Source organism: Papio anubis, unplaced genomic scaffold (assembly GCF_008728515.1).
Source record: "Papio anubis isolate 15944 unplaced genomic scaffold, Panubis1.0 scaffold138, whole genome shotgun sequence".
Taxonomy (NCBI): domain Eukaryota; kingdom Metazoa; phylum Chordata; class Mammalia; order Primates; family Cercopithecidae; genus Papio; species Papio anubis.
Window position 1 is genome coordinate 53,756 of NW_022161336.1, and position 23,120 is coordinate 76,875.

Genomic DNA, 23,120 nt, shown 5'->3' on the forward strand with positions numbered 1-23,120 from the left:
GTTTCCTTTTTGTAGATGAGGAAACTGAGGCTCATAGAGGTTAAGTATACACACAAGGTCATAAAGCTACAGAAGAGTTGGTAGGAAGACCCAGGTTTCCCTGATTTGAAAGCCTATTGCGGTCAAAGCTGAGAACATTCTGAGAAAAGTACAGTTTTAGAAAAAATAATCCAGGAACAGCGAGAAGACATCTAGGGCCAAGACCCAAAGTGCCCCATGGAGAAACCAAGGCTCCACAGTGGTTCCACACATAGGTTCCCCTTCGAGTCTTACCTTGCTCTCTCCTTCAATGACGATGACAGGCACAGCAGTGGCAGGCCAGCGGTGTTTGGCTGGTAGGGGCTTGTCACAATTCCATAGAACTATGATCTGAAAGGGATGGGGTTCATTAGATGGCTGGGGTAGGATGTATTTATGTAGGCCTCCAACCCAAAGCCTCTTCTCAGAGTCAGAAAGAGAAAGAGGAGCTGGAGATCTCAGCGAGACAGAACGGCAGACATCAAAACTGAGTATTAAAGTGAGTCCATTCCCACACAACCTCAGAACATTATCACCCCAACAACTGGAGAGAGGACAGAAAGAGTAAACAAACAAACAAAGAGACAAACAAACAAAACCAACTGTGTCCGGGAATAGGGGAAAGCTGCGGGAAAAAGAATTTCAGGGTGGCTGGAGCTTAATAAAGTGGTTTCCTAAATTCTGATATCTTATGATGGTGTGTGAGATAACAACTCTGATCAAATTAAATAAAAATGTATACTGAGCATCTGAACATCTGCTCTGAACTTGCACTACACCAGGCAATGTGGGAGAAATAAAAAAATTCAAGCTAGAACTAAGATGAGCTCATGTTTTGCATGCTCTAGAATGGTTGCTGATTTTATGTGACTTTATAATTTCCAATAAAGGCATTTAGTTCAAAAATGCATACTTCCTTATTGAATTCTTTCCTTGTTTGTAAACCTTCTTGCATAAACTAATTCACAAATCAGAAAAACCACTGTTCAAGTATCGGCGCAACACTGATTTGGAAAATATTGTTACCATAGACATAATCGTCTGCTCCCAATTTTATAATTAGTCATGGTTGCTATGAAAAGAAAAGTTGACGCTTCATGACACCAACAAGTCTGCTTCTTCTAGTGAAGCTTAGTTGCCTGGGTCCTCCCAGAGGCTTTTTGGATGTTACTTTGTCATTTTGACATTTAAAAACAAAATCATGTGCTTATATCTTCTCTAGAGAATGTGTTGGTGTACGTATATATACTTTTTAACCCTATACCAGTGGTAAGGTCTCTCCGGAACCCACCCCTTCCCTGTGCCAGATTTCACTTCCAAGAATTTCTAAGTGGATGAAAAGGGTGTAATGAGGCAGGATGAATGAAAGGGAGTAAGAGGGTATGATGTTAGAGGAGTCCTAGGGAGCCCAGGGAGCCTGGGGGAGAACAGGTAAGCAGGGAGGAATCTCTGGTCTGGAGCTGGAGCAGGCAGGGGCTGCTCTGCCAACTTCCCACTCACCTGGGCACAGTACTGGGACTTGGCTGCAGCCACAAGAAGCTTCAACACCGGCTGGGACTGAGAGACCAGCGGGGTCACCGCATGGATGACTGCAGTGAATTTGGAGGGGGGCTTTAAACCTGAAAAAAAAAGGAGAGCAGAGCCTAATGAAGCGCTGGAAAACAAGACTTAGAAAATCACTCCTCCTTGCTCCACTGCCTCACGCTGAAGCAAATGTTCCCTCCTGGATGATTTCTCCTTTGCTTCTTATGTCCTGACAGGACAGAAACAAGATGAGAAGTTGCTGGTTAGCTACTGCCTGAGTCTAGAGACCTCAATAAATTCCAGATCAACGTCCACTTCTAGGTTCTTGCTTTAATATCCTTTGTCCCTCTTGGTGATGTTTCTGTGATGTTCCTTTGGCTTTTTAGGTACCCAGTGTCTAAATACACACACCATTCACCACCCTTCATGTGTTGTCTCTCCCACAGTGTTTGCAGGTGTCTGATTTTTAATTATGTAATGAAAGGGTTCTACCTGACTAATAGCACTTCAAACAGCTAGCTAGTGGGGAAAAAGGTGAAAGGAACAGCATCCAGGGCCTGACTGTCTAGGTCTGAATCCCAGATCTACCACTTACTGGTGGTGGGACCTTGGAAAGAATACTTAACCCTCTGAGTTTCTACAGCTGGGAAACAGACCTGATAATAGTGCCAAATGTATGGGGTTATCTCGAAAATTCAGTAAGTTTGTCCCCGTGCGGTGGCTCACATTTGTGATCCCAGCACTTTGGGAGGCCGAGGCGGGTGGATCACTTGAGGCCAGCAGTTCAAGACCGGCCTGGCCAACATGGTGAAATCCCGTCTCTACTAAAAATACAAAAATTAGCTGGGCACGATGGCGTGTGCCTGTAGTCCCAGTTACTCCGGAGGCTGAAGCAGGAGAATTGCTTGAACTCTGAAGGCAGAGGTTGCAGTGAGCCAAGATGGTGCCACTGCACTCCAGCCTGGGCAACATAGCAAGACTCTGTCTTAGAAAACAAAAAACAAAAAACAAAAAACAAGTTAATGCATACAAAGCACTTAGAATAGGACTTAGAAAATAACAAGTACTCAATATATGTCAGCAGCTATCATTATCATCACCCTCACCAACATCGTTATTATTTCGGAGAAGAAGCCTCCATATTCCCAAAATCTCTTCTTTGTGTAGCAGTGACATAGCTGAGAAAAAAGTATGTGATGCAGACTTTTGCCAATTGCGAGCTCTGAAGTCCTAGGTTAAAAAGGATCATAGATATGCAAAACAACCACTGTCACCAAAGACACAGAAGTGAGATGGCTTCCCCCCAAGGAGTTTTCCCATAAGAACTCACTAAGAAATTAGAGACAGGTTAAGAGCCTTTTAAAACTTCATTAGTTTAGACCCACTAATTTGGCACTTTAGTGGCTTAACTGCGAGCAACACAGTGCAGGGACATTCAAGTTACGCTTTGATACTGATGGGATAAAGGCTAGAATCAGACTCTATGTGTATTAGAGGATTATACAAAGGTTTTGTAGAGAAAATTATATCATCCAGTAGCACTTTAATTGTATGTTAAAAAGAAGTTAATCTTCCCAATATCTAGATACACATTCGAAGTTTTGCCAAGCAAGAAGAATAAGCGTGATTGAGGGGCTGCCTTTTAAACAGGAATGACAAGTCATTGCCTTTAAATTTTCCTGCAATAATTTAAGAAGCATCATTTACACACCTCTAATGTGATAACTCCAAATGAAGATCTAAATACTGTACAATAAATATACAGAAATTTTTGTCAACCGGTGTCTTAATCTGACCATTTCTAAATTCTAATTACGTTACCCAAATGTCAACCATACACTGAATTAGAGATGGTTCCCATAACAGGTTTGGTTTGGATTAAAAGGTTCTTTGTCACTGGTTGATGCTTCAGGCCAGGAATTTCTTTAGGTTTCATCTCATCAGTTTCAAGCTAAACATGTACAACTTAGAAGGGTGAGGGTGTTATGGAGAACAATGGCATTGAGTGGAAAATCTTGTCTTTTTGCTGTATCAGCTTGGAAGATGCTTTCCTGTCCTAGGCTTTCTCAAGTTTAGAACTGTAACTGAGGGGAAATGTTCATGATGTTTCTAACATGAGAGCAACTGGGGCTCCAAATACATAAATGTCTAAGGCAATAACAGTAGCCGGTGGTAGAGATTTATCCCTCTGCCATTCCCTTTTCCCTACTGTGATTAGACTGAAAACTGCTTGAAAGCAGAGATTGTATCTTATTTGACTTTTAATTTTTAGTACCCAGCAATACATTAGCATAGCACATAAAAGGAGCATAAAAAACCTTGGAAAAATTAATAAATTTGTGCTTGTCATATATTCTTAGTTATTTCTCCTTTCCTCTTATTCAGTTTTTCTTTGGTACGGAATAGAGATGTTGGGATTGTGAAAAAAAAACAAAAAAACAAAAAAACAGGGGAGAGCTCTCCTAACTCCATTTTATATATGATGAGGCGTAAAATGACAGCTAACCCATTGCCATGTTCAAAATGATTTATAATTTGGGGAGCCTATTTCTCAAAAAGAAATTACTAAATATGAAGTAGAGCTGCACAGATAAGAAGTTTTTCTTTTTTTCCATTTTGCAATGCTCTGTTCTGTTTTTGAACTTGATATGTCACTTATAACAAGACTCTAGAAAAAGCAATCTTCAGTGCAGGGTGTTAGATGGACCCCATTAGAATAGAAGAACAAAGGCCCTTAGTTCTGTATGACATCTTCAGGGTAAACAAGGGCAACTCCCTGGAGGAAATTCACTTACCTAAATTAGCATAGTAGTAAGGAAAATCTCCCAGATAAGATGAATACTGTGGTAGTACGAACAATCCTCCAGGATGTTTGTTCCATATTAAACTGTTACGTGATATGTGCTTGAATATTCTGTCCTGAATAATCTAGAAAACAAAACAGCACACAGTGAGGATGAGATTCTGATGCTATGTGGAAGGAATGATGCCCAATCCACATTTGAAAGATGGCGGCAGTCAGAGTGGCGACTCTACCCTCCCTCCCACTCTAATTCTCCAGATAAAAACGTCTGCGAGACGGAGAGAGTAATGGAGCAATGAAAAAGAGTAACAGAAAGATATGAATTATAGCCAATCAAAGTTCCTAATTAAACTTCAGTTAAACCATAAATTCTACCCTGTCTTTGTATAATAATGAGTCCATGCTCATTCCAAAATAGACTGTGTGGAGCAGTTAGTCTTTCCCTGATGGTTAAACTTCTAAGAACTAAGATACGTTCCAGGCCCCTATCAAGACCTATTCTCAGAGAACAGAGAGGTCAATGTATACTCGTAGACACTGAACGGAAAGCATATTCAAGACATGACACATTCTAGAAGCTATTGAGGTTTTCAGCTGTTCCTTTAATTCAAGAGGTAGATGTGTTTGCTTCTCATATTTCATTTTCCTTTCAAAGTCAATTGTAGGACTTTGGGTACTGGTTACTGAAGTTTTTCTATATTTCATCTCGAAAAGTAGTGAGTTAACAATTGCTTAAAACATCCTACATAATAGGACAAGAACCATGGCATATGAAGACTAATAATAGCCAAGCTAGTTCATTAGTTTCTTTGGACTTTGGGACCTTGCAGATCATTAAATTCTACATTTAGAGTCAAACATCCTCCCATCCCGAATCATTTGTCAGTTGAATGTGATTAGTCCATTTTATAGCTTTCTCTCTGTGACTTTCAAACTCTTATAATTATACCATCCACTCATTAGAATATGATTTGGCAAATAATTAACTTGGTACGGAATTTTATGTTTTCAGCAATGTTTTTTTTTACATTTAAAAGAAAAGAAAAAAATCCTGCCATAAGTCTTGAGATTTAAGACCCAAATCACCATTTTCCAGGTCTCCATTTAATGCAATGTGATTTTAAGTACAGACTATTTTAAATGGAGTTTTATTATTTGCTAAGGTTATTAACACCCTCATCTCATTCCACATGGTGACTAGATAAGTAATAAAGTGGGCTACATTTATCTTTGCAAATCTTATGTTTATTTTCCTAATGACAGAGAAGGAAGGAAGCAAGGAGGAAATTCAGAAGAACTCAAATATCTTAGTTAAATGACTTCTGCATCTTATCTTTCACCCAGATCAAAATTGCTAATTTTATATGGCTGGATAGAGGTTTCTAATTTGGTGGAGATTTTAGCAACCTAGTGAAAATATTTATTTTTACTTTTTGTGTAACAGGGATGTGTTAAAATGCTGTTGTCTTGGCATTAATTATGAGAAAATTGTCATGGTTGTGAAGGATTTTTTTACATGGTTAGCAATTTCACTTTGTACAACATTTATTCCTGTTTTTTATTATTTGTACTTTCCAAATGTACTGTCTATTTATTTCCTTTTTCTAGTTTCTCTTTAGATCCTCCTTTTTTTTTTCTTTTCAAATTTATGTACCTCTTAGGATGTGGTCACTGAAATAAGTTTGGATATCAAGATAGAAAATAAATTGACAATAGACAGTATCATAAATCGAACCTACAGACAAATGGCATGGAACTCAGAGCTGTCACAAAATGGGTCATCATTCACATCAGGTCTTTGGATGTTATGCTTGTCACTGTCATAGACTTTGGTTTAGTATCACAACATTGCTATCTTTTGAAATTCAAGGATATGATAATAAGATATAGCACTCTTCTGAAATAACAAGCATTTTATACTGCCTTCCAATGGATCTTGACAGAAAGATAGAGGACAGGTATGAAAGCAGTAGCAAATGTTGAATTTAACCTGGGTCAAGCAATTTGCCACCTTTGTGTATTATTTTCCTCATCTGTAATAAAGCAATAAAATATCACATTAATTATAACAATGTCTCAGAATTTAAGAATAGCTGCCTAAGTTGTTATACTTAAGACTTCATTTTTGCCTTTAAGAAGAAACTCACTCCTGTGTTTGTTTTCTAGGCATTGGTTTTTCCATTTATTATATAGTGGCAATAGTATAGATATTATATATTACAGATATGTTTCCATATTAATAGTATTCATGATTCATTTTTCTTAATGATCAGTTCAGCATTTTTTCCATGCAAAGCAATGAACATATTTATGAATATGAATAAAATTTTCCACATTTAAGACTGATTCTTCTTCTTCTTTTTTTTTTTTTTTTTTGAGACAGGGTCTCATACAGTTACCCAGGCTGGAGTACAGTGGTGTGGTCACGGCTCTCTGCAGCCTCAAACTTCTGGGCTCAAAGGATACTCTCACCTCAGCCTCCTGAGTAGTTGGGACCACAGGGGAGGGTCACCACACCCAGCTAACTTTTTTATTTTTATTTTTTGTAGAGATGGGGTCTCACTATGTTGCTCAGGCTGGTCTCAAACTCCTGAGCTCAAGCAATCCTTTCTCCCCGGCCTCACAAAGGGTTGGGACTACAGGTGTGAGCCACCGTTCCAGACCAGAATTGATTCTGTAGGACCTTGTCAAAGGGTGTAAGTACTTTTAAGGCTACTCATAAGTATTGCCAAGTGTCTTTCTAAAAGGTTTATATCAACTTGCCTTCTAAAAGCATAAAGAAATATGGATTTCATTTCACCATACAGAAAGATCATTTTTATCCCTCTGCAATTCTTCCTATCACTACCCTGGAGAGCTCCCAGAATCTTTTCATGGCACTTACTGCTTACTCTTTATTGTTGTGGAAGAAGACATCAGATTTAGAGGTTGGATGCTTCTTTGGCTATAAACAAAATCAATACACACACACACACACACACACAAACACATAATACAAGACTTTTTTTGTTATGGTCCCAGATGGCCCCCTCGATAAGCACAATATTTCTAATTGATGTGAATTCAAAGGGAAGAATGACAGGCTCCTTATTTTTCTTTTTATGTATCCTCTGTTTTCCAAATAATAGACGATTGGTTACAGGTTAAAGTCATTCTATGTAGCCCCTCATCTTGTAACCAAAGCACTGTAGCCTAAGACACACGATGCCACCATATGCCACTTTACTTGAAGCCAGATCAATTGTCTATTTCCATTATCCCACTGATTTTCAAATATCATTGTATGATAGCATCAGCAATACTATGGTTCGGATGTGCATGGCTAGATAACTGAAGAGGAAAATGGAGCATACTTCATAAAACTCCACTAACTATATATCTTCCTAGCTACCACTGGCTCTTTTCATATATTATTATAATCTCAAGCACTTTCTTTCACTCATCTTGATTACGACTAAGTTCCAATGATTCAATCCTTAGTGCCAGGTTATTGTGCAATATTCTGACAAATAATGGAATCCATGAAGGAGCACTGTTTTTCCAGTGTTTTATCATTGACCTCATTGTTACTTCTCAATTTACACAAAAAACTGAGCTCTACAGAGCCTAGTTTGATTAAATAGCTCCTTACTACCAAGATGCAGCATTAGAAAATTTCAATCAAACTGGAAAAACTAACAGAATGCTAGACAGAGCTCTGCACAATGAAATGTACTAACAACTTGACCCTGGCATTGAAGAGAAAATGAGATGTCCTGTTTTCAACTGAGTCTAAGCACTCTACCTACAACTCTAGGGCTCACAATGTTTGAAGACTTCAGAATCCCATTCCCATGGCCTAGAATATAGCAAGCAAGGAGAAAGACCTAGAGTCTGAGTACAGAGCATCCTTAGGCCAGGATCTTCAAGTCTATGCCGTAACTGTGAGTAACTGAATTATTCTCATGCCTTAGTAGCTCCAGCAGTGACTAAATGAAGTATGTTATCTGAGTTCTAAGCCAAGTTCACATTTTTGATACGTGATACTTAAACTGTTCTTATAAACACATTCGCTGTGTTATTTGTGTCTGTGGATGGCATTTTCTTCTATTTCCCCTGATTTTCTGATTATGTTGAATTCTGGGGTACTCTGAGTTATGAAGTATTTTGGAAAACTAGGTAGTACCTGTCATAAATTTGGTTGAGAGGTCAAACTTACAATCCAATCTTGGAACTATATAAAGAGATTTGACAGTTGCTATAAATTCGAATGAAGTATATCATTTTTAGTGTTTTAAAAAAACCCAAAACTGTGTTGCTAAAAAAAAAAAAAAAAAAAAAAAAAAATTGCATGGTTTAAATACAAAGGGGAAAAGGCCTTTTCAGGTTCAGAGATGAGAACAGCTTGATCTTATTTTGATCCTATTCTGACGAATGTAAGACATTCAACTGTTACAATACAAAAATTGAGCACTGCTAACTTAATAGGTGAGAGACCAGATCCATGCAATAAACCATAGGCAAAAGACATGTAATTAATGAGATACCATCTTTCATCTGGCAAATCAGCAAAGTGGTAGATGTGTGTGTTTTAATTACGGATCTGTGAGGCTGACAAGAGCACAGCAAAAGAGAGTCACGCCCAGACAGCTTGTGAGACTTTGGGTGGATATAATGTTTTCGGATAATAATTTGGCAAAATATATTATAAGCCTTAGAAATGCCTAGACTCTTTGGCTTATTAAGATTACTTCAGGCATTCCATCCTAAAGAAATAGAGATGTAGTTTAAGATACATGTAGAAAGTCATTGCTTGGATACAGATATAGTTAGCTATAAAAAATAAATAATTACAAAGAACATTAATAGTAAATAATGGCATATTGGTTTAAATAAATAGAAGTTCACGATAGGATGCATAATAGAGTAAAAAAATTAAAACACTGAAACGTGGTCTGAATGTATTAGAGGTAAACAACTAATAGGATAGAATTAAAAGGCCAGAAACAACCCAAAGATACATAAAAATGGCAGAAAAAACACTGAAGAAAGAAATGTATTGGGGCTAGGCACGGTGGCTCATGCCTGTAATCCCAGCACTTTGGGAGGCCAATGCAGGCAGATCACTTGAGGTCAGGAGTTGGAGAGCAGCCTGGCCAACATGGCGAAACCCCTTCTCCATGGCACATGCTTGTAATCCTAGCTACTTGGGAGGCTGAGGCCTGAGAAACGCTTGAACCCAGGAGGCGGAGGTTGCAGTGAGCTGAGATGGTGCCACTGTACTCCAGCCTGGGGGACAGGGTGAGACTCTGTCTCAAAAACAAACAAACAAACAAAAAAAAAACAAAAAAACTTAGCATTTGGCATATTATTTGAAACAGGACTTCAAATTCAAGGAATTTATCCTAAGGAAGTAATATTGAATCTGCACAATAATTTGACCTTGAGATGATTTACTGCAATGATGTACATAAAGATAAAAAGCCAGAAACAACTGGAATCTACCCAAATTGGGGATTAATTTAAATAATTAGATGATATCATAAATGGAATATCATATAGTCATTAATTATAGAAAAATCTAATAACATGAGAAAATATTAACATTATTAAGCAGAAAAACAGGTTATAATGCAAGTATATGAAGACACCTTTTTAAAACTAAAACTACCACAAATTTTAAATTTACATATAAAAACGAATATATATGTTTGTGTGGATATATATGTCAATAGTGGTTTTGCATGAAGGAATTATTTTATATTTTATGCTTTAAGTGTTTTCTATTAGTTTCTAAAATGAATGTGTCCTTATTTAATCATCACTCCTGTAATCCCACCATTTTGGGTAGTCGAGGCAGGAGGACTGCTTGAGCCAGGAGTTCAAGACCAGTCTGGGTCACATAACGAGACCTCGTCTGCACAAAAAATACAAAATTAGCCAGGCATAGTAGCTTGCACCCATGGTCCCAGCTACTCAGAAGGCTGAGGTGGGAGGATTGCTTAAGGTCATTCCAGCTTGGTGACAGAGAGACACGCTGTCTCAAAAAAAAAAAAAAAAAAAAAAAAAAAAAAAAAAAAGGCACTCTGCACTCCAAAAAGGGAGAAAAAATAACATTCAACATTCTTTAAGAAGGGCCTATGAAGGATCTTAGATGGAGGATAGGATTAAAAAAGCAAAGGATAACTCTATTAAATACTCAAATCTGCTACTGTGAACAGAGGTAACGACTCAATTGATTTTAATTGAGGAGATTGCTTTTGGAGGGATAAAAGTTTGCTTGCAGGAAGAAAGCCCTTGGAAGTCATTATGATCCTGTCCCCTTCATGGGAATGGGCCTGGGTCCTAAACAGCCCTTTTTACCCAGTTCCAGGATGAAAAAAATATACACTATGCCTAAGAGGACACTGACCAGAGTTTGCCCTAGGGCGGGAGCAGGAGCCCAGGCTCAGCGTGGGGTGGATAAATGCCCCGGTGTGCCTGGAGCATGACCAGCACTGGCTCTGATAGTCAGGATGGCAAGAAAACAGCGATGTGGACCAAGTAGGGTAACTTCAGTTTCTTGGCATTACTCAGACTTCTCAATGTAGGTTCCACATCACATTAGCTTTTAGAGCAGTCATCACTTTTCCTGAGTGAATTCTCCAAAAGGAAGGCCACGATGCCCCTACTTCATTTTGGGAACACCTCAGAATCACCTCAGTGAATATCTCTGCTCTCCTTCCTTCAAGCCTGTAATGCATGCGTGTGCAGCTTCCTGAATCTTTTCCTAGCTCTTTGTGCTACTTTGGTGTAGCCTCAGGCCAATGCTATCTGCTCTATTTCCAAAGGTTTTAATCATCTGCATGCTTCCTTTTTCTTTTTCCATCCTGCGTTAAAAAAAAAAAGCAACTTGAGGATGGGCACCCATCTGCCTAAAAGATTTTCTGCTTTCACAAATTTAACACTTTCTGTGCCACATGGGTATGATCCTGACTCTCCTCTTAACACAACTTTGCCACACTGACGCTGGTTGGCTGGCTTGCATAAGACTTGAGAATTAATTCTGCTGTCCCCCAATGCCATTGGACTGTGGTGTCCAGAAAACTACTCATATTTTTAGAACAGTAGAGGATTTGCCCTTACTTGGCCATTATATATATTTTTCTTTCTTTCTTTTTTTTTTTTTTTTGAGATGGAGTTTTGCTCTTGATGCCCAGGCTGGAGTACAATGGTGCGACCTCAGCTCACTGCAACCTCCGCCTCCCAGGTTCAAGCTATTCTCCTGCCTCAGCCTTCCGAGTAGCTGGGATTACAAGTGAGTGCCACTATGCCTGGCTAATTTTTTGTATTTTTAGTGGAGATGAGGTTTCACCTTGTTGGCCAGGTCTTGAACTCCTGCTCTCAGGTAATCTACCTGCCTCCGTCTCCCAAAGTGCTGGGATTACAGGAGTGAGCCGCTGCGCCATTAAATACTTTTTTCTAAATGAACTCCAGAAACATGTCTTCAAAGGATGCCATTGAGTGTAAATGACAAGACAGTCATGACCCACATATCCCTGAAATGATGTAAGACAGAGTCAATCTCTGTGTCATTGAGTATAATTTCTCCCCATGTAGGTTTTCCTTTGTAGAGTTTGTCAGGAATGAGAGTATTTTCTTGGGTATGGCAAAGCAGATAAAAGAGGTTAACCAATATATCCAAGTACAGGAATCTGGTTTTGCCCCATTGGACCAATCACACATCACTAATAGCAAAACAGAAGGCTGAGAGAAGTGTATAAAGGACCATTATTCAAGCCCAAGAGCCAAGCGGTCTCACTTACCTCTAGTGTAGTTAATACAATCTTCTCAACTGAAGAAAAATAAGCCTCCCACAAGAATTGTGTCTGCTGTCTAAGTGCTAGGATTTTATCCTGATGAATAGACCTGATTGTAGAAGGAATCTGTAACACAAGGTGAACACATAGGAATTATAACCGTAAAACCAAGAGATGTACTTGATCAAAATAACCCAACTGGGTTAGGCTTTTATTCTTCATAGCATTCGACTTCTAGCATAGATCTACTAAAAATCATCAACTCTTAAGTTGAAATGACCTTAAGAAGTATCAGCTACAAAGAGCACTTACTGGGAATCCGCCCCAGTGGCCTTTGATGTATGAAAGTTACAGTTCACCTCTAAGATTCAGAAGCAGCTTATCAGTTGCTTAGGTAAGTCTATAGTCACAATTGCTGCTTCCAGAAATCCTCGACCTTGCACAAGGTAACAACCAAATTTTATAGAGGAGTAACTGTAGGTCTTGGGGAAAGGCCAGAAGACTTTATCTCCCAAGCACTTCTATGATTGGTCACCCCAGGAACTATAAAATATCTATAAAAGGACTTTTTAGAGAATGTCTATGAGCTTTCCCATCCAACCTGAAGCTAGGGTCAGTCACTTTTATGTGCACATACCTTCTACCTCACCTTTGAGCCTTTCTGCTTCCCATATCTCTCTTTCCGCCTTCAGCCCTTACCCAAGTCTAACTGGATCTCTCAACTGTTCATATATGTTTAGTCATCACTGCTCTCTTCCAGGGTACACAGTTTTAAAGGAAGGACCTATATCTTGTTATCCTGCTACACATTTTCAGGTTAGCAGAGTGGCTTTTATATAGTAGTTATTAAGAAATAGGAGGTGAATATAACCACCTGAAGCCACCACAGGGACATCATTATTTTTAATGCTAGTACAGCTGCTGAATGGCTAGGCCCAGGGGCACGGGAGTCAGAAAGATCAAGGAAGGATTCTTCCCTCTACTATTTACTACCTGTGCTTTCTTGAACGAGTTAGCTGATTTCTCAAAGACTCCACTTCCTTACTCATAAAGTGGGGATAAAGTACTAAGGTTTTAATGACGATTATACAAGTGCTTAGCACAGTGCCTAAAACATGGAAAACTTAATTAATATAATGTACAATCACTACTATCATTATTGGTATCACAGTGATGCTATTAAAAGTTGGACCAGTTGCTTAATGTCTGCAAGGGAAACTGCTTGGGTCTGGAGTTCTGAAATGTACTTCCTGAGTCTGGTAAGTGTTCTGGGCTTGTTCCCTATTTTCACCTACAGTTCAAGGTCTATTTCATTTACGGAGTCTATAGTCTTAAGGGAAGATTCCTTGTGATTAGCAATTGCCCTTTTGTGCTCACCTCTTTCTGCATGCTTGCCTCCATAACATATGACTAATCTGACAGATATGGGAGTCTGGGCAAGAAGGAGAAATGCTCCGTTAGCTGCTTTAATAGGAAAGTTACCCATGGCATTTGACTAAGACTGTAACAGAGTTTCCATTGGAGGGGAAGGAAGTGGTAGCGCATTTTTTAATTCAACACTCCCCTTAGGAGGAGCAATAAAAAAGCTTCACAGTAAGAAGAGAAGGAAAAGCTCACTTGGTTTGGCAATGTCCAAAACCAGATACTAAATCTGTGTCCCAAAGTGTATACCTGGATTTGCAACACTGAAGAAACAGAGGCAACAGGTAAAGGAGAAACACTGGCAGGCAAACATTAGCCTGTAATCAGAGTTCAAGGTCAAATGGAAATAAAACATTCTTCGAGAAGGTAGAGAAATCATTCATATCATAGAACCTTTATAAGTCCAAGGAAACTGATTTTTATTTACTTACTGAGAAAGTCACCTAGATGGCCAAAGAAAGATTAGAAAAAAATTATCCTGTTCAATTTTCATAATCATACCCTCTTCTAAATGTCAAGAAGTAACTGCTAAGAGTTATATAGGTTGGCATCACTGTTTTATCGTGGCCACGAGGAAACAGTCTACTAGAAAAATGCCTAAGGCTGGGTGCGGTGGCTCACGCCTGTAATCCCAGCACTTTCGGAGGCCGAGGCAGGTGGATCACAAGTTCTCGAGTTCGAGACCAGCCTGGCCAATATGGTGAAACCCTGTCTCTACTAAAAATACAAAATTAGCTGGGCATGGTGGTACGCACCTGTAGTCCCAGCTACTCAGGAGGCTGAGGCAGAAGAATCACTTGAACCCAGGAGGCAGAGGTTGCAATGAGCCTAGACTGCACCACTGCACTCCAGCCTGGGTGAGAGAATGAGACTGTCTCAAAAAAGAAAGAAAGAAAGAAAGAAAAAGAAAGAAAAGAAAAGAAAAGGAAAGAAAGAAAGAAAGAAAGAAAGAAAGAAAGAAAGAAAGAAAGAAAGAAAGAAAGAAAGAAAGAAAGAAAAGAAAGAAAGAAAGAAAGAAAAAGAGAAAAGAAAAGAGAAAAAAGAAAGGAAAGAAAGAAAGAAAAGAAAAGAAAAGAAAAATGCCTAAAGCTATCATTGCTATATAGTCTCCAGAAAATTGAGTCTGCTGTGGTTATGAAAGGAGAAAAAGAATATCACAGACTCACCTACCAATGCTGTCCTCCTCTCTTAAATAAGATGCATCTTCATCTTACTACATCAAGTGCAATGTATTCTACCGGTTTGTGATACGATACAAGTGTCTGACAGCACTATGCAAAGTGCTCTGGAAGACAACTCCAATTGATTGAAAAGACAGAGTTCCAAGTTTTAATGGCATTTGGCTATTGGTTATTAATCTGCTTGTCCTGAGAGACAGGTATGGGAAAGTGATAAATTAATTCCAATTTGGCTGGATTGTTTTGGAAGTCACCGAGCTCAATGAAGTCTTAATAAAAGGTCATGTATGGTAGCAAAACAAATGGGATGCACCAGAATAGATATAAGAAAGTCACATTAAGCTCTCTTGGTGACATGATGACAAGAATATATGCAAATAAAAACATCCGAGCTATTCTAAAACAGGAAATGAAAAATTGTAACATAATAAAAAAAACATTTCCCAGAGCAGACATTTGGGCTGGGTGCCAACTCTTTAAAACCATTGTTAATGATAGTACACAGTTGCTGTTCAATATGGAGGCAGCTGTGCAAAGACAGACTGCATATGAGAGGGGAAAAAACACCAGCAAGTCTGGGTGGCTGGGAGTGATAAAAATCAAAATCTTCAGAGTCAAGCCAAAAAGTTGCTTCAGAAGATGAAATGCCCATCAACTTTGGTGAAATAGTAGAAACTGGAGAAGCAGCTGGGCACAGTGGCTCACCCCTGTAATCCCAGCACTTTGGGAGGCTGAGGCAGGTGGATCATCAGGTCAGGAGTTCAAGACCACCCTGGCCAACATGGTGAAACCCCATTTCTACTAAAAATACAAAAATTAGCTGAGTGTGGTGGCAGGCACTTGTAATCCCAGCTACTCGGGAGGCTGAGGCAGAAGAATAGCTTAAACCTGGGAGGCAGAGGTTGCAGTGAGCTCAGACCACGCCATTGCACTCCAGCCTGAGTGACAGAGAGATTCTGTCTCAAAACAAAAAAAGGAAAAGAAAAGAAAAGAAAAGAAAAGAAAAGAAAAGAAAAGAAAAGAAAAGAAAAGAAACCAACAACCACAATTAAGTATACTAAAATGCGCTCCATACCAAAGACAACTTTTCAACTTGTTCACATCAAACTCACGGGAGCATTGGTATATAAAAGGAAAATTATGAGTGGTGCTTTTTATTCCCTTTATTTCTCAAAGTTCTTTTAATGATCAAGTATTACTTTTAAAATAACATTTAAAAAAGGAAGAAAAAAGACAACATGGACAAGCATGACATGCATCACGCTTGTTTGGCTTTTCATGAATAAATGATTTTGGCATACACTATCTCTGCATGGGGAAAACTCTTCCTTGGTGTTTCTGCAAGGACTTCCTTTCCTTAAGGAATCACAGTGGGAAATCATTGGCATAAAAGTGGCCCTTTCACAAAAAGTCCAGACCCCTTTCTCAATGAACACCTAAAAAATGAAGTTGTATTCAGGGCAGAAAAACTTATCCCCCCAAAAAACAGATTCTGCCATATTCCTACCTTTGTTTCTGAGATCCTAGGTACCATGGAGATCACAAACTGAGTACCAGACAGAAGTAATGTTTCAGGAGCTGTGGTCACTTTCGTTTGCTTAACCCATAGGTCTCTCAGTTACAGTTAGTTCATCTGTTATTTTAGGGAAAGAGCTGCATTACTTCACCAGTCAGCTAGCAGACTGGGCAGCAGCACAGAAGGAGAATCAACAACAGACTTAGAGGGCGGGCACAGTGGCTCACGCTTATAATGACAGCACTTTGGGAGGCTGAGACGGGTGGATCACCTAAGGTAAGGAGTTCAAGACCAGCCTGGCCAACATGGTGAAACCCCGTCTCTACTAAAAATACAAAAATTAGCCAGGCGTGGTGGTGAGCTCCTGTATTCCCAGCTACTCGGGGGGCTGAGGCAGGAGAATCTCTTGAACCTGGGAGGTGGAGGTTGCAGTGAGCTGAGATCGCACCACTGCACTTCCAGCCTGGGCGACAGAATAAAACTCCATCTCAACAACAACAACAACAACAACAACAAAAGACCAAAAAAACAAAAACAAAACAAAACAAAACAAAAAAACAGACTTAGAAACTCAATTTAATGGATATTCAAAAAATAAAAGGGCAAAAACATAAAAAAAAAATCTACAAATATTTATAGTAATTCAAAGATAAAGTGTATGGTGCAATAAAATCCTTAGTAATTAAAAAAAATACATGATTGTTCCTGCCCTCAGATTTCTCTGTGAGTATTGTATCCCCCTCCCTAGGCAGCTCTTGAGCAGTTCAAACTTTTATTAGGGGCTGCTCATTTAAATATACATCCTGAAGATAACACTCGCTCAGACACCCAGACTGGATCATCTGAGGAATGATAACACTAATTACAAGAACAAGCCCTAGAGACCTCTCTCTTTCTGAAAATTAACCTGAAGGCAAGTGCAGAAACAGCGGAAAAGAATATGAAACAGTAGGGTAGAATACAAACTCTCTGGTAATGTTTCTAAAAATTCTGGCTATTGAAAGGGGTGGAGGTCCACTTCTTCTTGAAAATCAAAGCTCCCATTCTTTACCTGCAACTTCTTTTCGGAATATATTCTGGGGACCTGGGCAGATTTTGCTGGAAAGTGAACAATGTCATATTAAATGACTTCATATTCACCATGACACAGGTAATTTTCTCCTGATAAAATTTCTTTTATAGAGCTGACCTTTTGGATTCATCTTCTTTGAAAGTTTGGACGGGGGCAGCAATAATCTGCTGACGTGTTGAAGGCCACAGCCCCTTCCTTACCTGTAATAACAATCTCTCATCGCCTATGACGGCAGCTTGGTTCCAATTAATCACTTCAGAGAATGGCAACTCCCATCCATTGCTGAGCATCACAGGGACGCAGGCAGCCTGAGCAAAAAAGGGGACTTCGTGAATGTGAGGAAAACGACAGCAGAAACTGTTCCAATCAGAGGTGAAATCAGTACAAATTCAATGACTGGCATTTTTGATATTGCGTGAATCCTGGACTGCCTAGGCCAGGAGGAAAGGAAGCTTTTATGAGTTATCAAGTCACACGAAGGTTGTACGTATCCAGACTAGATGTTAATATTTGCAAGTCTTGCCCTAGAATGCTAAAACCCCATTTCTATTCTAGTGCATGATCTGGCTGACCTTACTTCCATAGAGATGAGTGGCCTTGCCTGAGAAGTTTTTACGGACGTAACAAAAGCTCACGCCAACAAAATCTCAGTATAGAACCAACCTTGAATATAAACAGTCTTGTCAATGTAACTCCCACAAGTCCACGTGCAAAGTGATTTACCCGAATGTCATGAGCAACAAAGAGCAGAATGGAGCTCAGCATTCCTATGTAGCAGTTCATGGACTTAACAGTATAGAGTGTTCACATTTCCCTTGTTCTGCAAACACCTAAACCAGAACTTTGTTCCCTTCAGTGTGGAGTGATCTAAACCACAGTCATACCAATTTACAGTCTGTGCCGGGAAAGAAACAGCCAAGAAACACTAGGTTAATGACAAAATACTGATTCCAAATAACTCATAATCCAAATCAGAGAACAATTTTTCTTTATGCAACATCCCAGGAGACTACAAGAACATGAGTGATGGCATACTATGCAGAACACACACGGAGAGCAACTTGGAAAAGACATTCCAGAGAAGCTCTTCTGTTGGAGGGCATGACAGAATGATTTGCAGTTAAGATGGCAGAGATAAGAAGTTATGAAGCACTGTAGCAAAAGCACAGATTTAGGCATGGTGCAGGGAATAGAGGAGGAAAGAACACAGCAGCAAAGGGTCAAGGAATGGAGGATGAGAGAGGTTGAGGGCATGCTTTCTCTTGCATTCAAAGAAGGCTGGTTGCAACTTCCAGGTGGGAAATGTGGACGACTGTCTCAAGAGGACATTTCTGCAGAGTGAGGTTGATAAGCTGAGAAATTCCTACCACAAAGGCTCCAGGGGTGGAGCCAGGACCTCTGAACTGCAGAGCCTTGGAAGAGCTGGCCATCTGAGTAGTCACACCATGCTAGGGATCATTCTCAAAATTTAAAGGAACTGAGAGACAATTAAGATGCAGGCATAAAAGACAATTTTGCTTTTCGGGAATAAAGGGAAAGAGTAGGGCTGCTTTTTAGAGTCCAGCTAGGCTGGAACATTCAGTTACCCAGGAAAAATATTCCTGTTTAAGAATGGTTGACATAACTTACAGAAGAAAGAGGAGGTGACAGAGATTGTCCAAGTTGGCAATCAGATTTGCCTTCTGTTTCTAAACATGACCCAGAAGAATCCACCATTTAATTTCTTACATCTAAACTTACTGAGTAAATCCTCCCTCCACCCCCTACTTTTCAAAAATGTTTTAGATTTTCTTGAAAATATTTTCAGATCCTCAAGGGAAACCACACCTTCTCTTTAGCTATCGCAGGAGAGGTGATAATGTTAAACCCGCTTAGTCTGGCTTCGGTCCTCAGCCCTATTCTGGGAAGGCTCCAGGGCCTCTTACCTGCAAAGCCTCCAGGAATCTGAAGGACCCAAGCCTGCGACCACGAGGAACCAGACAGAAAGTGGCATTGTGCAGCATTTCCCGATAATCATACCTAGAAAGAGAAGAGGAGTAATCAGCAAATGAAGACCCATTGCAAATGTGGGGATGTTGACCATAGGTGGGCGTCCATGTGCGTGAATTTACGCAAAGCAACTTGGGAAAGTCACCAGCAGGCAGCTCTCGTTTTTCCATTTTGAGGAAGGAGGTTGGGTTGCTGCGTGAAGAACACACATGAATCACCATGTTGGACAAAGCAATTAGGATCCCTTTTGCAAGCAGTATATATAAAGACGAGTCTGATCATTCTGGCAACAATTTGGTTTGCCCAGTCTTTGCTTCCAAAATCAGATTTTTGAGTCTTGATAAAATATGTTGCCCCATAGGCTTAAAAAGAAGAAGAAAAAAATTACTGGTGCTTCTCCTTCTCCTTTAACAATATGGCATTCAGAAAACTAAGACTGTTCTTGTTCCCTACCCCTTCAAAATCATGCTATCAAAAACTATTCAGAAAACCTCAGTCACAAGCACAAAACAATGTTTGTCTTCTCCTTCAAGATGGAGTTTCTACACTTAACCAAGAACAATCCGTTACCCAGGAAAAATGTTCCTGTTTAAGAATGGCCGACATAACTTACAGGAGAAAGAGGAGGTGAGAGAGAGGGATGCTAGCCTAAGAAAGGGAAACAAAGAATAACGAGAAAAGAAAAGAAAAGAAAAGAAAAAGCCTGAAATAGTACAGGGTACTGGAAACTGGTCTACAGAAGAGATGAGTTTATGTTACTGAAATACCATTTAATGACATTACATTGTTTTTGTATTTCGAAAAAAAATACAAAATATGAGTGTTACCTGACTCTTTACACCAGGGAAGTTTAAGAAAGATAAAAAGCATTTCATGTTGTTTAGGACTGTCACTTTTAAAATGATTACCACAAACACATTCCAACATAGGCAGTTTCAAGTACATTATGAGTTTAAGAAAACTTGGGAAGGTAGAGATGGCTCGTGTCCTGTAAAGGCCCCGATTCTTACAGCCAAGATGAAATCACTCTCATTTTTCAAGAGCTTCCAATGCTGAGCAGACAGGTGTGACTTTGACAGTAGCATATGTCACCACCATTTTCTGACTCTAATAGTCTAATTTAATCATAGCCTAAAGGCACTGAATTCTTCCCTCTTCTTTTTGGGATATTGGTATATACATTTATATTTTTAAAGTCCACATCTATTTTTATATTCTCATACAAACTAGGCATACGGGAGTAAGCCAATTTTCAATTATAAACCCGTCATTAAGAAGAGACATCATGCAAAGGACCATTTGCTTAAACAAGCGTGTACAACTAATTTGCACAAGAAAAGGTCACCGTGAATGGATTAAGATTATCTCCATTGAGAGTAAAAATTTTCTAAAACCTTTGCTGCATTAATTAAATTGCAAAATAGACTTCAAAGTAAAAAAGATTTTTAGGAAGGCTTGAATTTAGTTAAATATAAAAATAATAATAAATTAGGTGGTAGTGATTTCTTCTTCCTCATCAAACACAGGAAAATGGTTGACAAATATATTCAAGTTCAAATGTTGATAATGTCTGAATCTCTGCCTAATAGATGGAGAAGAGAGAAATGTGTACACACACACACACACTCTCACAAAAATATATGAATAAAGTTTAAGCTGATTTTTTTTTTTTAATTCAGAAAGGTCGAATAGACTTCAGACTACAGCAAGATTTAATAAGTGCCCAGAATAGAAACCCCTGAGGGACTAGCACAGAAGGTCCTACATCCTCATCATTAGCCTACTAAAAATGTAAAATCCTATTAATGTTCTGCATTGTAACACGTTTCAAAGTTGCTAGTTGCAGAATTTACTTTAGGGAATGTGTGGAGGAAGAGGAAGGGCAGAAAACTTACAGGAAAAATTAAAATGATAGTTATAGTAGGTTGCTTAAATGGTTATATAGAAGGACTATTTGCTGATATAGCAAGTAAGGTTGACATGATCGAAGCTTGTATTCCTTCACATAATAGGTAATTTGAGCTGTGGGAAGAATACCCTTGCGGGAATTAGGAAACCACTAGGTAGCTGTGAAACTTAATAAAACCCATGAGTTTTCTATCTGTTTCCTCATCTGCAAAATGAAATAATTGGGCTAGATGACCATAGATTCAGTTTTAGTATTCGATTATTCTTTATCTTATCATTTTTACAGAAGAAAGAGGAATGTCCTTTAAGAATATCCCACTGCTTGGGTTTCCATACCCATTATATGTATATGTATATGTACACAATTCCATACCCATATATGTATGTATATGTATGCTGTGCGTGTCTAACATATGTGTATATTCACATAGAGGCTCATACAGAACACATACACTCCTACCTTAGAACAATGATTTTCATTCAGATTCCTAAGCATGCTCAGCCCGTGAACCAGCTTCTCTCTTCTGCTCTCTGGACAGTGAGTCTATGAATAACTAACATGTTCTACCTGAAGGAAGAATGATGCCCCACAAGTGGGCAGACAACAATTCTAGTTTGACCGCATGCTTGGTCCTCTCCCACTCAGTCCATTGTGATGCTCTTTCACACTGCACATCAACCTCCTTGTAGATGCTTAAATCCACTCATTTATTCATTCATTCTTTCAAGAAATATTATGTTTCAGACACTATCCCATGTGAACAGATGGAGTCCAGAGAAGGTCTTCTCTAGTTGCCGGAGCTACCAAAGAAGCACCTGACAATGAGAAAATGCTGATGAGATGAGAATTGAAGATATAAACATCTCTTGGGAGTATTTGCATGACAAGAGGAGATTATAGGAGGCCCACCTTCCAGAAGAAACACAAAGAACTCTGTGGACACTCTCCCCAGCAAAACAACAATTTAGTAACAATCATAAAAACATTTTAAGTCTCTGAGAATTGTCCTAAGGGGATAATGACAAATAGAGAAACAGTCATCCAAGAAAATCTACCAAATCTTGGCAAGAACCATGAGAGTCTGTGGCAACTGGTCCCTGACCTGTTCCATGACCAACCCCTACTAGCTCCGCCTTACAGGAGCTTTACTCTGGGGCAGTGAAGTGAGGGAGGCTGGGCTTTCAGTCCCCCCAGGTCCCATCAAGAAAGTGAAAAAGAGCCTACAGAAAGAGAGAATGGGCCGGGCACAGTGGTTCACATGTGTAATCCTAGCACTTTGGGAGGCCGAGGCAGGCAGATCACCTGAGATTAGGAGATTGAAACCAGCCTGGCCAACATGGTGAAACCATGTCTCTACTGAAAATACAAAATTAGCCGGGCATGGTGGCACATGCCTGTAATCCCAGCTACTTGGGAGGCTGAGAAAGAAGAATCACTTGAATTTGGGAGGTGGAGGCTGCAGTGAGCCGAGATAGTGCCATTGCACTCCAGCCAGGGCAACAAGAGCGAAACTCTATCTCAAAAAAAAAAAGGGGGGGGGGGAGAACTTATTTGCCAATCATATATATGATAAGGGACTTTCATCTAGAATACATAAAGAACTCTTCTGACTCAACAATAAAAAGACAAATAATACAATTTTAAAAGAGGCTAAGGATTTGAATAAACTTTTTTCCAAAGAAGACACATAAAGTGCCGATAAACACATGAAAAGATATTTAACATCAATAGTCATTAGGGAAAAGCAAATCAAAACTACAATGAGATACCACTTTACACCCACTAGGATGGCTACAAGCAAAAGGACAGATGAGAACAAGTGCTGATGAGGATGTAAAGAGACTAGAACCCTTCATACACTTCTAGCAGGAAGGTAAAATGGTGCAGCCACTTCAGAAAATAGTTTGGCAG

At 39.3% G+C, this 23,120-nt stretch overlaps 1 protein-coding gene across 1 annotated transcript in view; it reads right to left on the reverse strand.

Annotated features, from left to right (window-relative positions):
* Positions 1-23,120, reverse strand: part of LOC116272614 (exostosin-1-like) — a 64,954-nt gene that overhangs the window by 19,383 nt on the left and 22,451 nt on the right. Inside the window, exons 2-7 of the mRNA XM_031661363.1 lie at positions 19,237-19,330; positions 17,512-17,619; positions 12,130-12,249; positions 4,338-4,470; positions 1,519-1,637; positions 274-369 (exon numbers count right to left, since the gene is read on the reverse strand). Coding sequence (XP_031517223.1) covers positions 274-369; positions 1,519-1,637; positions 4,338-4,470; positions 12,130-12,249; positions 17,512-17,619; positions 19,237-19,314 — 654 coding nt within the window. The 5' untranslated portion in view covers positions 19,315-19,330. The remainder of the gene's footprint in view (positions 1-273; positions 370-1,518; positions 1,638-4,337; positions 4,471-12,129; positions 12,250-17,511; positions 17,620-19,236; positions 19,331-23,120) is intronic.